Source organism: Oncorhynchus gorbuscha, linkage group LG06 (assembly GCF_021184085.1).
Source record: "Oncorhynchus gorbuscha isolate QuinsamMale2020 ecotype Even-year linkage group LG06, OgorEven_v1.0, whole genome shotgun sequence".
NCBI lineage: Eukaryota > Metazoa > Chordata > Actinopteri > Salmoniformes > Salmonidae > Oncorhynchus > Oncorhynchus gorbuscha.
In genome coordinates, this window is record NC_060178.1 from 75,175,217 (window position 1) to 75,192,835 (window position 17,619).

Consider the following 17,619-nt stretch of genomic DNA (forward strand, 5'->3'; position numbering starts at 1 on the left):
CGATCGTTCTATTTTTCTAACTTAATTGAGGAAAATAAGAACAATCCGAAATTCCTTTTTGATACTGTCGCAAAGCTAACTAAAAAGCAGCATTCCCCAAGAGAGGATGACTTTCACTTTAGCAGTGATAAATTCATGAACTTCTTTGAGGAAAATATTATGATTATTAGAAAGCAAATTACGGACTCCTCTTTAAACCTGCGTATTCCTCCATACCTCAGTTGTCCTGAGTCTGCACAACTCTGCCAGGACCTAGGATCAAGAGAGACGCTCAAGTGTTTTAGTACTATATCTCTTGACACAATGATGAAAATAATCATGGCTTCTAAACCTTCAAGCTGCATACTGGACCCTATTCCAACTAAACTACTGAAAGAGCTGCTTCCTGTGCTTGGCCCTCCTATGTTGAACATAATAAACGGCTCTCTATCCACTGGATGTGTACCAAACTCACTAAAAGTGGCAGTAATAAAGCCTCTCTTGAAAAAGCCAAACCTTGACCCAGAAAATATGAAAAACTATCGGCCTATATCGAATCTTCCATTCCTCTCAAAATATTTAGAGAAGGCTGTTGCGCAGCAACTCACTGCCTTCCTGAAGACAAACAATGTATACGAAATGCTTCAGTCTGGTTTTAGACCCCATCATAGCACTGAGACGGCACTTGTGAAGGTGGTAAATGACATTTTAATGGCATCGGACCGAGGCTCTGCATCTGTCCTCGTGCTCCTAGACCTTAGTGCTGCTTTTTTCTCTGTGAATGGTTTGTCCTCTGACAAATCAACTGTAAATTTCGGTGTTCCTCAAGGTTCCGTTTTAGGACCACTATTGTTTTCACTATATATTTTACCTCTTGGGGATGTTATTCGAAAATATAATGTTAACTTTCACTGCTATGCAGATGACACACAGCTGTACATTTCAATGAAACATGGTGAAGCCCCCAAATTGCCCTCGCTAGAAGCATGTGTTTCATACATAAGGAAGTGGATGGCCTTATTAATTCTACAATTAAACTCGGACAAAACAGAGATGCTTGTTCTAGGTCCCAAGAAACAAAGAGATATTCTGTTGAATCTGACAATTAATCTTAATGGTTGTACAGTCGTCTCAAATAAAACTGTGAAGGACCTCGGCGTTACTCTGGACCCTGATCTCTCTTTTGAAGAACATATCAAGACCATTTCGAGGACAGCTTTTTTCCATATACGTAATATTGCAAAAATCAGAAACTTTCTGTCCAAAAATGATACAGAAAAATTAATCCATGCTTTTGTCACTTCTAGGTTAGACTACTGCAATGCTCTACTTTCCGGCTACCCAGATAAAGCACTAAATAAACTTCAGTTAGTGCTAAATACGGCTGCTAGAATCCTGACGAGAACCAAAAAAATTGATCATATTACTCCAGTGCTAGCCTCTATACACTGGCTTCCTGTAAAAGCAAGGGCTGATTTCAAGGTTTTACTGCTAACCTACAATGCATTACATGGGCTTGCTCCTACCTATCTCTCTGATTTGGTCCTGCCGTACATACCTACACGTACGCTACGGTCACAAGACGCAGGCCTCCTAATTTCTAAGCAAACAGCTGGAGGCAGGGCTTTCTCCTATAGAGCTCCATTTTTATGGAACGGTCTGCCTACCCATGTCAGAGACGCAAACTCGGTCTCAAACTCGGTCTCAACCTTTAAGTCTTTACTGAAGACTCATCTCTTCAGTGGGTCATATGCTTGAGTGTAGTCTGGCCCAGGAGTGGGAAGGTGAACGGAAAGGCTCTGGTTCCCCTCTTTCCACTGGGATTCTCTGCCTCTAACCCTATTACAGGGGCTGAGTCACTGGCTTACTGGGGCTCTCTCATGCCGTTCCTGGAGGGGGTGCGTCACCTGAGTGGGTTGATTCACTGTTGTGGTCATCCTGTCTGGGTTGGCGCCCCCCCCCCCCTTGGGTTGTGGCGGAGATCTTTGTGGGCTATACTCAGCCTTGTCTCAGGATGGTAAGTTGGTTGTTGAAGATATCCCTCTAGTGGTGTGGGGGCTGTGCTTTGGCAAAGTGGGTGGGGTTATATCCTTCCTGTTTGGCCCTGTCCGGGGGTGTCCTCGGATGGGGCCACAGTGTCTCCTGACCCCTCCTGTCTCAGCCTCCAGTATTTATGCTGCAGTAGTTTGTGTCGGGGGGCTAGGGTCAGTTTGTTATATCTGGAGTACTTCTCCTGTCCTATTCGGTGTCCTGTGTGAATCTAAGTGTGCGTTCTCTAATTTTCTCCTTTCTTTCTCTCTCTCGGAGGACCTGAGCCCTAGGACCATGCCCCAGGACTACCTGACATGATGACTCCTTGCTGTCCCCAGTCCACCTGGCCATGCTGCTGCTCCAGTTTCAACTGTTCTGCCTTACTATTATACGACCATGCTGGTCATTTATGAACATTTGAACATCTTGGCCATGTTCTGTTATAATCTCCACCCGGCACAGCCAGAAGAGGACTGGCCACCCCACATAGCCTGGTTCCTCTCTAGGTTTCTTCCTAGGTTTTGGCCTTTCTAGGGAGTTTTTCCCAGGCACCGTGCTTCTACACCTCCATTGCTTGCTGTTTGGGGTTTTAGGCTGGGTTTCTGTACAGCACTTTGAGATATCAGCTGATGTACGAAGGGCTATATAAATACATTTGATTTGATTTGATTTGGGGTGGGTAGTCCATGTTCTTTTTTTCTATGTTGAATATCTGTGTTTGGCCTGGTACGGTTCTCAATCAGAGGCAGCTGTCGATCGAGAATCATACTTAGGGAGCCTGTTTTCCCCATTTTGGTTGTAGGTGATTGTTTTCTGTGTCGGTGTTTTCCACACAGAACTGTTTCATTTTCAGTTTGTGTAGTGTTCAGTTTTGATTAAAAATATGCCGAACACTTACCATGCTGCATATTGGTCCGATCCTTCCTACTCCTCCTCAGAAGAGGAGGACCAAAACCGTTACATCCAGACTTTTCAGACAACTTCAAAAGGTGCTGTGTTCTCTCCTCGGTGCAGACTGTCTCAACTTCTGTCTGTCTATAGCTTTAACCTCTCCCTTTATCAGACGCTCTCTCTTTTCCGTCCTCTTCAAAGACGGTGTAAAATAGAAATACATTTTATGCCACAGGCTCAAACACCTTTTAAATATATTTTTCTTAATAGTTTGTGTGACATTTAGTCATGGACTAAGTCATACGTCTCTGTCGCTATGCTGATAGGGAGCTCATTGACTACCTGTATACCAAAATAAAATGCTTTATCCCCCTCTCTCTCATACCTCTCTTTCTACTTATTTATCTCTCTCTACCTCTCTCTACCTCTCTCTATCTACCTCCCTCTCTCTACCTCTCTCTCTACCTCTCTCTCTCTACCTCTCCCTATCTTTCTCTCTCTACCTACTTGTCTCTCTCTCTCTATGCCTTTCTCTGTCTTTCTCTCTGTCTTCCTGTCTCCAGTGTACACTGGTTTTCAGTATCAGTCCCAGTTGTCATATTATCAGTAGTGATGACTCAAAACACACTCTCACATCCAGACATCCATATACCCTGTCACTCTACATCACACAGCAGCACCCAGCCCACACACAAACACTGCAGGCAAACCTGGTATGTCTGCAGTCCACGCTGCCCACAAGGTCGCTTTCTCTCTCTCACACACACACACACACACACACACACACATGACATCATCAATGAGGGGAGGGCCTAGCTTTTTCTGGACACTGTTAAGACACTCCAGGACTTACAGAGCGATTGTGTATAAATAATTTTTCATCTTTCTATCTGTGAAATACTAAAGACACGTACATAAAATGAATTTGACAACATATCCACAATTCCCTCAATACAAGTCTGGAGAATATATCTAAAGATAAGCACACAAAATTAAATGTAATGAATATAGATGCTTCTGAAGAGTTCTGATGACTTGATGTGTGGGAAGGGTCTAACTTTCAGTGAACGGCAGTTAAAGAGAAATGCAATGAATTGTGCCTACCAATCGCCAAATGCCTATATAGACCCAATCACGATCTCTTCAAAATATGTTATGTTACTACATATCGTCAATTTTGTAACATTGTCTATGAAATGGGCTTGAATGTGGTTAAAATGCATGACATTTCTATGACGGTAGCATGATAAACTGACAAGAAAGAAGAAACCCACACACTGCTCTTGATAGTGTCACTGCTCTTGATAGTATCACTGCTCTTGATAGTATCACTGCTCTTGATAGTATCACTGCTCTTGATAGTATCACTGCTCTTGATAGTATCACTGCTCTTGATAGTATCACTGCTCTTGATAGTATCACTGCTCTTGATAGTATCACTGCTCTTGATAGTATCACTGCTGTTGATAGTATCACTGCTCTTGATAGTATCACTGCTCTTGATAGTATCACTGCTCTTGATAGTATCACTGCTCTTGATAGTATCACTGCTCTTTAATAAGCTTTAGATGTAAAAAAATGTCCTTCTAAACTATGGTGCCCTGTCTTAAAGGAAAAATACACCCAAAACCACTCATTCCTATTATTTACGGTGTTAAATAACACTAACATCAGCATCCAGCACTCAGAAAGGCTATCAGGGTAGGCCTACTGTATGCTACCTAATTGGGATGAATTGGATAGGCCTACAAAATAAAAACAGATTATCAATGGAGCCTATTTGACAGCATTTCATTTAAATGAAGGCTACATTAAATTATACATGTGCATTGAAGCGCAAAAGCTAAAAAGGCGTGTTTTCTTCACATAGAATCACATTAGCATATAGAGCGCAATAGTAATGGGGTCTTTTTGTAGGCCTATGGGGAAATGAATGTTTTTTGGGGGGGTTTTGGATAAATGCTGGACAAATCGTCTGTGTAACACACAGGCTTAGGAAATCTTATGTTTTATTTTACAAGATAATCTTCATCAGCCAACGTCACTTTTTATGAATTTGAAACGTTTATTTAATCGTAACAAGCACATACAGTAAAGGCTTAATCTATATATATATATTTTTTTTTTAAGATTTGTCACATGCTTGGTAAACAACAGGTGTAGACAAACAGTGAAAGTGTTTCTATAATGTAAAAAAATGATAGAACGATAACTTTGCTATATGCACGGGGTAACAGTACCGAGTCGATGTGCAGGGCTGAGGTAGAGGTAGATACAGTGGGGCAAAAAAGTATTTAGTCAGCCACCAATTGTGCAAGTTCTCCCACTTGAAAAGATGAGAGAGGCCTGTAATTTTCATCATAGGTACACTTCAACTATGACAGACAAAATGAGAGAAAAAATCCAGAAAATCACATTGTAGGATTTGTAATGAATTTACTTTCAAATTATGGTGGAAAATAAGTATTTGGTCACCTACAAACAAGCAAGATTTCTGGCTCTCACAGAGCTGTAACTTCTTCTTTAAGAGGCTCCTCTGTCCTCCACTCGTTACCTGTATTAATGCCACCTGTTTGAACTTGTTATTAGTATAAAAGACACCTGTCCACAAACAGTCACACTCCAAACTCACTATGGCCAAGACCAAAGAGCTGTCAAAGGACACCGGAAATAAAATTGTAGACCTGCACCAGGCTGGGAAGACTGAATCTGCAATAGGTAAGCAGCTTGGTTTGAAGAAATCAACTGTGGCAGCAATTATTAGGAAATGGAAGACATACAAGACCACTGATAATCTCCCTCAATCTGGAGCTCCACGCAAGATCTCACCCCGTGGGGTCAAAACGATCACAAGAACGGTGAGCAAAAATCCCAGAACCACATGGGGGGACCTAGTGAATAACCTGCAGAGAGCTGGGACCAAAGTAACAAAGCCTACCATCAGTAACACACTACGCCGCCAGGGACTCAAATCCTGCAGTGCCAGACGTGTCCCCCTGCTTAAGCCAGTACATGTCCAGGCCCCATCTGAAGTTGGCTAGAGAGCATTTGGATGATCCAGAAGAAGATTGGGAGAATGTCATATGGTCAGATGAAACCAAAATATAACTTTTTGGTAAAAGCTCAACTCGTCGTGTTTAGAGGACAAAGAATGCTGAGTTGCATCCAAAGAACACCATACCTACTGTGAAGCATGGGGGTGGAAACATCATGCTTTGGGGTTGTTTTTCTGCAAAGGTACCAGGACGACTGATCCGTGTAAAGGAAAGAATGAATGGGGCCATGTATCGTGAGATTTTGAGTGAAAACCTCCTTCCATCGGGAAGGGCATTGAAAATGAAACGTGGCTGGGTCTTTCAGCATGACAATGATCCCAAACACACCACCCGGGCAACGAAGGAGTGGCTTCGTAAAAAGCATTTCAAGGTCCTGGAGTGGCTAGCCAGTCTCCAGATCTCAACCCCATAGAAAATCTTTGGAGGGAGTTGAAAGTCCGTGTTGCCCAGCAACAGCCTAGTCTAGAGGAGATCTGCATGGAGGAAAGGGCCAAAATACCAGCAACAGTGTGTGAAAACCTTGTGAAGACTTACAGAAAACGTTTGACCTCTCATTGCCAACAAAGGGTATATAACAAAGTATTGAGAAACTTTTGTTATTGACCAAATTCTTATTTTCCACCATAATTTGCAAATAAATTCATAAAAAATCCTACAATGTGATTTTCTGGATTGTTTTTTTCTCATTTTGTCTGTCATAGTTGAAGTGTACTTACATGCCTCTCTCATATTTTTAAGTGGGAGAACTTGCACAATTGGTGGCTGACTAAATACTTTTTTGCCCAACTGTATGTACATATAGGTAGGGGTAAAGTGATTAGGTAACAGGATAGATAATAAGCAGTAGTAGTAGCATATGTGATGATTCAAAACAGTTAGGGCAAAAGTGAGTCAACGGAGATCGTCCAGGTAGCTATTTGGTAATAGTAAAGTAGTAAAGTAGTAATAGTCATTCAAAATGCTTTCAATGGTGCAGATGCAGAACCTTTTGAGGATCTGTGGGCCCATGCCAAATCTTTTTTAGCTTCTTGAGGGGGGGGAAGAGACATTGTCGTATCTTCTTCATGACTGTGTTGGTGTGTGTGGACCAGGTTAATTCATTAGTAATGTGGACACAGCGGAACTTTAAGCTTTCAACTCACTCCACTACAGCACTGTCAATGTGGATGGGGACGTCCTCGGCCCTCCATTTCCTGTAGTCCACGATCAGCTCCTTTGTCTTGCTGATGTTGAGGGAGAGGTTGTTTTCTCGGCACCACACTGCCACACCACTGATCTCCTCCCTATAGGATGTCTCATTGTCGTCTGTGATCAGGCCTACCATCGTCGTGTTATCAGCAAACGTAATGATGGTGTTGCAGTCGTGCGCAGCCACTCAGTCGTGGGTGAATAGAGAGTATAGGAGGGGACAAAGCTCGCACCCCTGAAGGGCCCACCTGTTGAGGGTCAGCGTGGCGGATGTGTTGTTGCCTACCCTCAGCACCTGAAGGCTGCCCGTCAGGAAGTCCAGGATGCAGTTGCAGAGGGAGGTGTTCAGTCGCAGGGTCCTGAGCTTAGTGATAAGCTCTGGTGTTGAACGCTCAACTGTAGTTGAACTGTAGTTGGACAACATTCTCACATAGATGTTCCTCTTTTCCATGTGGGACAGGGCAGCGTGGATTGCAATAGAGATTGCATAATCTGTGCATCTGTTGGGGCACCAAAGCGAATTGGAGTGGGTCCAGGGTGTCTGGGATGATGGTGTTGTGAGCCATGACCAGCCTTTCAAAGTATTTCATGGCAACAGTTGTGAGTGCTATGGGGCGATAGTCATTCAGACAGGTTACCTTGGCATTCTTGGGTACAGTGACTATGGTGGTCTGCTTAGAATATGTAGCTGTTACAGACTGGGTCAGGGAGAGGTTGAAAATGTCAGTGAAGTCACTTGCCAGCTGGTCTGCGCATGCTCTGACTACACGTCCTGGTAATCTGTCTGAATGTTAACCTGTTTAAAGGTCTTACATCAGCTATGGAGAGCAAGATCACACAGTTGTCCAGAACAGCTGGTGCTCTCATGCATGGTTCAGTTTTGCTTGCCTCGAAGCAATCATAGAAGGCATTTAACAGGTCTGGTAGACTCTCGTCACTGGGAAGCTCGCATCTAGGTTTCCCCTTTGTAAACCATGATAGTTTTCATGCCCTGCCACATCCGATGAGCGTAGGCGCCAGTGTAGCAGGATTCGATCTTAGTCCTGTATTGATGCTTTGCCTATTTGATGGCTCATTGGAGGCCATAGTGGGATTTCTTATAGGCGCCCGAATTAGTGTCCGCTTCCTTGAAAACAGCAGCTCTAGGCTTTAGCTCAGTACGGATGTTGCCTGTAATCCATGGCTTCTGGTTGGGATATGTACAGTACGTATGGTCACTGCGGGGATGACGTCACCGATACACTTAATAATGAAGCCGGTGACTGATGTGGTAAACGCCTCAATTTTATCAGATGAATCCCAGAACATATTCCAGACTGTGCAAGTGAAACAGTCCTGTAGCTTAGCATCCACCTTCATCGGTCCACTTCCAGGTTTGAGTTTTAGCTTGTAAGCAGGAATCAGGAGGATAGAGTTATGGTCAGATTTTCCAAAGGGAGGGCGAGGGAGAGCTTTGTATATGTTTCTGTGTGTGGAGTAAAAGTGAATAAGAGTTTTGTCACCTCTAGTTACACTGGTGACATGATGGTACAAATTTGGTAAAATGGATTTCAGTTTTCCTGCATTAAAATCACCGGCCACGAGAAGCGCCGCCTCTTGATGTGCATTTTCTTGTTTGCTTATGGCCCTATAGATCTTGTTGAGTGTGGTCTTAGTGCCAGCATCAGTTTGTGGTGGTAAATAAACAGCTATGAAAAATACAAATGAAAACTATCTTTGAACATATTATGGTCTGTAGATCATTATGAGGTACTCGGAACTCAAGCGAGCAAAAAATCTACACTTCCTTAACATTAGAAATCGACACACCCCTCCCCCTTTGTCTTACCCAAGGCTGGAGTCTTGTCTAGACGACCGTGGACTGTAGTGTGAAATTTGTTTTTGCTCTTCCAATTTATTTTGGGATTATTTTGTTTTATTTCACCTTTATTTAACCAGGTAGGCCAGTTGAGAACAAGTTCTCATTTACAACTGCGACCTGGCCAAGATAAAGCAAAGCAGTGCGACAAAAACTGCAACACAGAGTTACACATGGGATAAACATTGTATAAACACTAGTTTAGTTCCCAAACATTTAGTTCCCAACTAATGTTTAGCACCCAAACATTAGTTGGGAGTAGGGCTGACCACATTTACTCGACTGGTCGATTGTTTGGTCGACCAAGATTTTTTTTAGTCAAGAAGTGGCAAATATATATAACAAATGATGGCACACGAGACACCTGTCTGATTCACGCCTGTCTAAGTGGACCAAACCATTGAGGAGGCCGCGGGGATGGCACACCAATATCACCAGTAGTACATTTACCGGTAATTCCCACATTTTCTAATCTACAATGTTTGTTTGGTTACAGTCATTTCTGTTAATGCATTCAATCTATTATTATTACAGTCTTACCTTTGTCATTGCAGGACTGGACACGTTGTTTGCAGAGAGTACAACCTAGGCTACAAAGTGTTGGTTTATTTCATTCCATTTATGGGTTGTCAATATATTCATTGTGTTTTGTTTGGAGTGCTCGTGACCATCTTGAGTAAGGACACGCACCTGATTACACATAGAACTAGGCCTAGGCTACCTGGCCTGCTCACAAATGTAGACCTGTAAATGTGCCCATCTGGGGATCTGATACTATTTCTGATTGTCTTAACTCACCATCACTGTGGAGCTTTTCAAAGTAATTAGTTCTTCACCTCAAACAGCAAGTAAACAAAGCCTGTTTTTACATCCATTGAGAATGACAATAGTTCCTCAACGTAAACTATTTGAAAAATCTTTCCAGCTCTCTCTCTCCCCTTCGATTATCACTCAGCATGAAAGGGGTAAAAAATGTCATGCTCTGATCCGGTGCAAACGTTGTAAAATAGGCCTACCTGATTACTTCTTATCCCTTGCCCAACATAGCCTACAGTAGTGTCTGTCTGTCCGGAGCTCACTGGTCTAGGAAACTCTGAAGGCCCAGAATATTTTATACAATGTTGCAAGTTTGCTAGCAGGAGTTTCAGGCCTGACCAAGCTAATACAATAGTTGATCATGTTTCAAGTTCCTTGCAGACAGGCCATGTGTAGCCAATGTGATTCATAAGACATTTATTTTTATCAGGATATTTTCTCCCTGTGGGCTGCAATGTTTTTATTTGGCTATTTTTAGACCATTTTTACATATTGGCAATATAAGTTACTTTTAGATGTGTCATTTTCATTTAGATTTTGATTAACCACCATTCAAGACATTTAAAACCAGGAACAGATATAACCCTTGGTTCTCTCCAGACCTGACTGCCCTTGACCAGCACAAAAACATCCTATGGCATTCTGCATTAGCATCGAACAGCCCCCGTGATATGCAACTTTTCAGGGAAGGTAGAAACCAATATACACAGGCAGTTAGAAAAGACAAGGCTAGCTTTTTCAAGCAGAAATTTGCTTCCTGCAACACAAACTCAAAGTTCTGGGACACTGTAAAGTCCATGGAGAATAAGAACACCTCCTCCCAGCTGCCCACTGCACTGAGAATAAGAAACACTGTCACCGCTGATAAATCCACTATAATTGAGAATTTCAATAAGCATTTTTCTACGGCTGGCCATGCTTACCACCTGGCAACAGCACTGCACCCCCCACAGCAACTCGCCCAAGCCTTCCCCATTTCTCCTTCTCCCAAATCCAGTCAGCTGATGTTCTGAAAGAGCTGCAAAAATCTGGACCCCTACAAATCAGCCAGGCTAGACAATCTGGACCCTTTCTTTCTAAAATGATCTGCCGAAATTGTTGCAACCCCTATTACTAGCCTGTTCAACCTGTGTCATCTGAGATTCCCAAAGATTGGAAAGCAGCTGCGGTCATCCCCCTCTTCAAAAGGGGTGACACTCTTGACCCAAACTGCTACAGACCTATATCTATCCTACCCTGCCTTTCTAAGGTCTTCGAAAACCAAGTCAACAAACAGATTACCGACCATTTAGAATCCCACAGCACCTTCTCCGCTATGCAATCTGATTTCAGAGCTAGTCATGGGTGCACCTCAGCCACGCTCAAGGTCCTAAACGATATCTTAATCACCATCGATAAGAAACAATACTGTGCAGCCGTATTCATTGACCTGGCCAAGGCTTTCGACTCTGTCATTCACCACACCCTCACCGGCAGACTCGATAGCCTTGGTTTCTCAAATGATTGCCTCGCCTGGTTCACAAACTATATAGTTCAGTGTGTCAAATCGGAGGGCCTGTTGTCCGGGCCTTTGGCAGTCTCTATGGGGGTGCCACAAGGTTCAATTCTTGGATGGACTCTATTCTCTGTATACATCAATGATGTCGCTCTTGCTGCTGTATACTTCTGGCCCTTCTTTGGACACGGTGTTAACAGCCCTCCTGTCGAGCTTCAATGCCATATAACTCTCCTTCCGTGGCCTCCAATTGCTATTAAATACAATTAAAACTAAATGCATGCTCTTCAACCGATCGCTGCCTACACCTGCCCGTCCTTCCAACATCACTACTCTGGACGGTTCTGACTTAGAATATGTGCACAACTACAAATACCTAGGTGTCTGGTTAGACTGTAAACTATCCTTCCAGACTCACATCAAACATCTCCAATCCAAAGTTAAATCTAGAATTGGCTTCCTATTTCGCAACAAAGCATCCTTCACTCATGCTGCCAAACATACCCTTGTAAAACTGACCATCCTACCGCTCCTCGACTTCGATGATGTAATTTACAAAATAGCCTACTCAATAAATTGGATCACAGTGCCATCCGTTTTGTCACCAAAGCCCCATATATTACCCACCACTGCGACCTGTACGCTCTCGTTGGCTGGCCCTCGCTTCATACTCGTCGCCAAACCCACTGGCTCCAGGTCATCTACAAGACCCTGCTAGGTAAAGTCCTCCCTTATCTCAGCTCGCTGGTCACCGTAGCAGCACCCACCTGTAGCACGTGCTCCAGCAGGTATATCTCTCTGGACACCTCCAAAACCAATTCTTCCTTTGGCCGCCTCTCCTTCCAGTTCTCTGCTGCCAATGACTGGAACAAACTACGAAAACCTCTGAATCTGGAAACATTTATCTCCCTCACTAGCTTTATGCACCAGCTGTCAGAGCAGCTCACAGATTACTGCACCTGTACATAGCCCATCTATATTTTAGCCCAAATAACTACCTCTCCCCCTACTGCATTTATTTATTTATTTTGCTCCTTTGCACCCCATTATTTATATCTCTACTTTGCACATTCTTCCACTGCAAATCTACCATTCCAGTGTTTTACTTGCTATATTGTATTTACTTCACCACCATGGCCTTTTTTTGCCTTTACCTCCCTTATCTCACCTCATTTGCTCACATTGTATATAGGCTTATTTTTCTACTGTATTATCAACCAGCTTCATAAGGAAGTCACATGGAATGCATTTATATTATCTCACCTCATTTGCACACACTGTATATATAGACTTGTTTCTACTGTATTATTGACTGTATGTTTGTTTTACTCCATGTGTAACTCTGTGTTGTTGTTTGTGTCCAACTGCTTTGCTTTGAGATATGAAGACTTTATTATATATTAAATTAAACTGCTCCATGAAAATGTGCATACGAAAAACATTACTGGCACGCAAAGCAGATCAGTAGAAATGGTACGATAACTTAGCACTCCAAATGGAAAAGGCTGCTGACCACTGGTGTAGCCTAATACCGGCCACTTTAGGAGCATGACGAGGCCAGCAAGCAGCAGAGGGAGGAGAATGGTCGGGAAGAAAAAATATTCTATTGATCTCTGACACCCTCTTTAGTAATCTGTGTGTCTTCATTTTTAACCGCAGTGCTTAAAGCATCTGACAACCTCGGTAGCCTAAATATAGTTTATTTTATTCAAACATAGGGTGTGTCTATATATGGAAAAATACACGTTTTAAAATGTCGACCAATCTATTGGTTGAATGTATAGGCAACCCTAGCTGGGAGAGAGTACAGATAAGGGGCTCCACAGCCGGTTGTGACATCAGGCAGCTGAATCTGTCTTGCCGGTGGCGGATTCGCAGCTTTTTCTTGGTGATAAGGGGAAAAGCCGCCCAACGGACGAAAGATCTGCACCGCCTGAGCTAGCAAAGACCAAAACACTGCATAGCTAATCTAGATAATGCGTTCAATGCCTCCTCATGCCGGGACCGTTCTTATGATAATCTGCTGAGAAGATGTAGCGGAGATAGGCCTATGCACTCAGAGCAGGGAGCTGGTTTCTCTTCCTGCATCTCAAAGCAAGGCACATACTGGGCTGCATTATGCACCCCGCAGAGGTTGAGATGACCTAAATCAGATCTAAAACATGAGTGAAAATCACAATGCTCATTTTCACTGGACAATTCATAAGATTATGGTTAACAATCCAAATACTCAGCTCCCCTTTACGCACTATTATACGTTTATAGACTATTTACTCTTAAATAATAGTCAACTATTCATGTCCTGGTAAAGTCAGAGTTGCAGAGCATGAGCAGGCCTTCACATAATTTAATTCCAGACGTTAGACATCAGAAGTGGAGATGTTGCCATTCGCATAACCTATCCAACCGAGTGACCCATGGATCACCATCAATAATGCACTGTCTAATGGTGACAGGTGTACAAGACTAGACTATACTCTGACAGGGTAGCACAGTCTACAGACTTAGCCTATGTAAACCGTGCAAATCACCTTCACTGAAGAGATGTCATGTCACTATGCACTTTTACAAAAAGCAGCAGGTAGAGGACATTTCCAAACACACTGGGGTTAATGAATAGCTCATGATCATGATATTAGGCTAAGGATATGACGGATATTACCTAACTTCACGAATGTCAGTCAATATTCATGTCACGGTTACAATAGTAGGCATATATAGGCATATATATCTATATAGGGTTCAGTATGTTTGTTGCAACATGATCTCAGAGCATTTCATATTCTTCTGTATGTAAAACCAAGACACTCCATTTAGTGTGATATGTTAAGTTTCATATGGTGTGTACAATTGAAGTCGGATGTTTACATACACTTAGGTTGGAGCCATTAAAACTCATTTTTCAACTACTCCACAAATTATAAAACTATAGTTTTCGCAAGTTGGTTAGAACATCTAATTTGTGCGTGATCATTTTTCCAACAATTGTTTACAGACAGATTATTTCACTTATAATTCACTGTATCACAATTCCAGTAGCTCAGAAGTTTACATACACTAAGATGACTGTGCCTTTAAACAGCTTGGAAAATTCCAGACAATGACGTCATGGCTTTAGAAGCTTTTGATAGGCTAATTTACATAATTTGAGTCAATTGGAGGTGTACCTGTGGATGTATTTCAAGGCCTACCTTCAAACTCAGTGTCTCTTTGCTTGACATCATGAGAAAATCTAAAGAAATAAGCCAAGACCTCAGAAAACAAATTGTAGACCTCCACAAGTCTGGTTCATCCTTGGGAGCATTTTCCAAACGCCTGAAGGTACCACATTCATCTATACAAACAATAGTACACAAATATAAACACCATGGGACCACGCAGCCATCATACCGCTCAGGAAGGAGTCGCGTTCCTTCTCCTAGAGATGAACGTACTTTGGTGCGAAAAGTGCAAATCAATCCCAGAACAACAGCAAAGGACCTTGTGAAGATGCTGGAGTAAACAGGTGCAAACGTATCTGTATCCACAGTAAAACACGTCCTATATCGACATAACCTGAAAGGCCGTTCAGCAAGGAAGAAGCCACTGCTCCACAACCGCCATAAAATATCCAGACTACGGTTTGCAACTGCACATGGGGACAAAGATCGTACATTTTGGAGAAATGTCCTCTGGTCTGATGAAACAAAAATAGAACTGTTTGGCCATAATGACCATCGTTATGTTTGAAGTAAAAAGGGGGAGGCTTGCAAGCCGAAGAATACCATCCCAGCTGTGAAACACAGGGGTGGCAGCATCACTTTGTGGGGGTGCTTTGCTGCAGGAGAAACTGGGGCACTTCACAAAATATATGACATCATGAGGCAGTAAAATGATGTGGATATATTGAAGCAACATCTCAAAACATCAGTCAGGAAGTTAAAACTTGGTCTCAAATGGGTCTTCCAAATGGACAATGACCCCAAGCATACTTCCAAAGTTGTGGCAAAATGGCTTAAGGACAACAAAGTCAAGGTATTGGAGTGGCCATCACAAAGCCCTGACCTCAATCCTATAGAAAATGTGTGGGCAGAACTGAAAAGGTGTGTGCGAGCAAGGAGGCCTACAAACCTGACTCAGTTACACCAGCTCTGTCAGGAGGAATGGGCCAAATTTCACCCAACTTATTTTGGGAAGCTTGTGGAAGGCTACCCGAAAAGATTGACCTAAGTTAAAAAATTTAAAGGCAATGATACCAAAAACGAATTGACCTAAAGCAGGGAATTTTTACTAGGATTAAATGTCAGGAATTGTGTAAAACTGAGTTTAAATGTATTTGGCTAAGGTGTATGTAAACTTCCGACTTCAACTGTTTTCATTTGTGGCTGTCCATCGCATATTTATTTTGATATGTTACGAATTACAATTATTATTACATTATTATAAATAAGTAAGTAGTTGAAAAGTTGCTAATTAGCCTTTGCTAGATTGCTAGATGTTTGTGTTATATGCCCACCCATCCACCCTGACCGAATCTGTTTAATGTAACCATACCAAATGTCATTTCAGTGTCCCAGATTTATATGTACTATGTTACCTCTAGTCTATGAGACCAGGCTGGATGAAACTCTGCAAAACACTTTTCTTTTTTTATGCAGTTTGATGTTCTGCATAAATTGTCCAATAAATCAGTTATAATCCATGTCATGTGGATCATATTGCAATACCATTTTACTTCAACAAGTGTGCATCTTTTCTTAACCAGATTTACACCTTGTCAGAGTAGAAAATAACTGTCTGCCAACGCATTGTATGATTTTTAGCTGGACAGTACCCTTCAATCTTACATGTAGCGCTTCAGACTGTCAGCTGTTATATTGACTGCAAAGGACTGACAGATTATCAATCGCAGAGGAACCCAATGAATTAATAAACTATATATAAGCTAGGCTACTATTCCAGTAGCAACCTTGTGATCATTGGCAGTTATTTCCAGTAATATTGCGAAACATTGTAAAAGATCAGATTCAGATGTTATATTATAATAAGGTCGCTTCCCTTACCCGTCTTTCAGGTCCGTATTTCGTTGCGGTCCACCGGGGCCTTTTATCGGCTCCTACATTCTCCACATCTCCGAGCAGCCCTGCAGACTCCGAGTCCGAATCCTCTCCCTCCTCCAGCTCCTCGCCCTCCTCCACCTCAGTGGTCTTCAGTCGCTTCGGCGCCCTCCCATACTCCCCTTCCTCGTATTCTTCAATAAGCGACATGCCTCTTCAAATTGAGAGATTGAATCCTTCTTGGACACAAGGCGTGAAGACGGACTTGTCGTTCGTCGAAAAGTCCCTCTCGTTCTTTTTTTCTAATTGTCTCTGGCGTTGTGTGCATCAAGAAAACCTGTATGTCATTCTGTAACGCGCCCTCCTTCGCGATTCTGTACCAGAGTGGCCCCGAGAAGGTGTGTGTGGAGAACCCACCCAGAACGTCCCTCATTGGACAGTCTGTGCTTGCTAATTAGGAATACAGATACCGATTGGTCAGTCTTAGTCGTTCAACAGAGAAAGCAAGCGCTCTCCAGTCTCCACATTCTGCAGCAAAGTACGCAGAGATTATTGCCACTGCTCGAGCTGTCATATCAGTGCTTCTGCTGCAACAGAAAAAAATGTTTAAATTCATAAAGTGAAACATTCTTACCGCAAGGTATCAGTGTTTAGCCAACAATAACCACTGAAATATATATATATATATATTATATATCAGTTCTAGTTTTCCATTGACACTTTTCTGAATAGCTGAAGTGTATTCAAACTTGAGTAAAATAAAGGGTTGAGTGGCGAACGTGTGACCGCTTGCACGATTTTCATTTACGCAAATATTCGTAATCAAAATGGGTATTTGCACTCCAGCATTTCCATGCAAATAGGCGGTATGGTCACTACAGCTTCTCAGTCATTACTGCTACTCATGCACTGCACTATTAAACCAACTGTTAAAATATAGTTGTAAATAAACAATAGGCTATTCAGCTAGGTGTCAATAGATGTCCTCAAAATCACGAACAGCTGAGGTACAATGACCACCACAAACATATTGCTGATGTGACATCTCTCTGAAACTCTCAATGCACCCATAATGATAACGATTTGACCTTATTTGATTCAATAGGCTACAGCCTCTATTATGAGTCAGACTCTTTTGGCAGCATGCACTTGACCCTCAAGCTCAGAGCACTGCTGTGACATGCCTCTCTCACACTGTTTTACAACAAAAAAGGTTGGAGTAAGAAATGATAATGGCGCCTCCTCTCACTGTCTCTGGGGGTTGTACAA

The 17,619-nt window shown here is 42.5% G+C and overlaps 1 protein-coding gene across 2 annotated transcripts in view; it reads right to left on the bottom strand.

Moving 5' to 3' along the window:
- LOC124038328 (heterogeneous nuclear ribonucleoprotein L-like) overlaps positions 1-16,874 on the bottom strand; it is a 56,812-nt gene extending 39,938 nt beyond the window's left edge. For both annotated transcript variants that reach the window (XM_046354068.1, XM_046354067.1), the window contains exon 1: positions 16,357-16,874. In XM_046354068.1, coding sequence (XP_046210024.1) covers positions 16,357-16,560 — 204 coding nt within the window. In that variant the 5' untranslated portion in view covers positions 16,561-16,874. The remainder of the gene's footprint in view (positions 1-16,356) is intronic.
- Between the last annotated feature and the right edge of the window lie 745 nt (positions 16,875-17,619).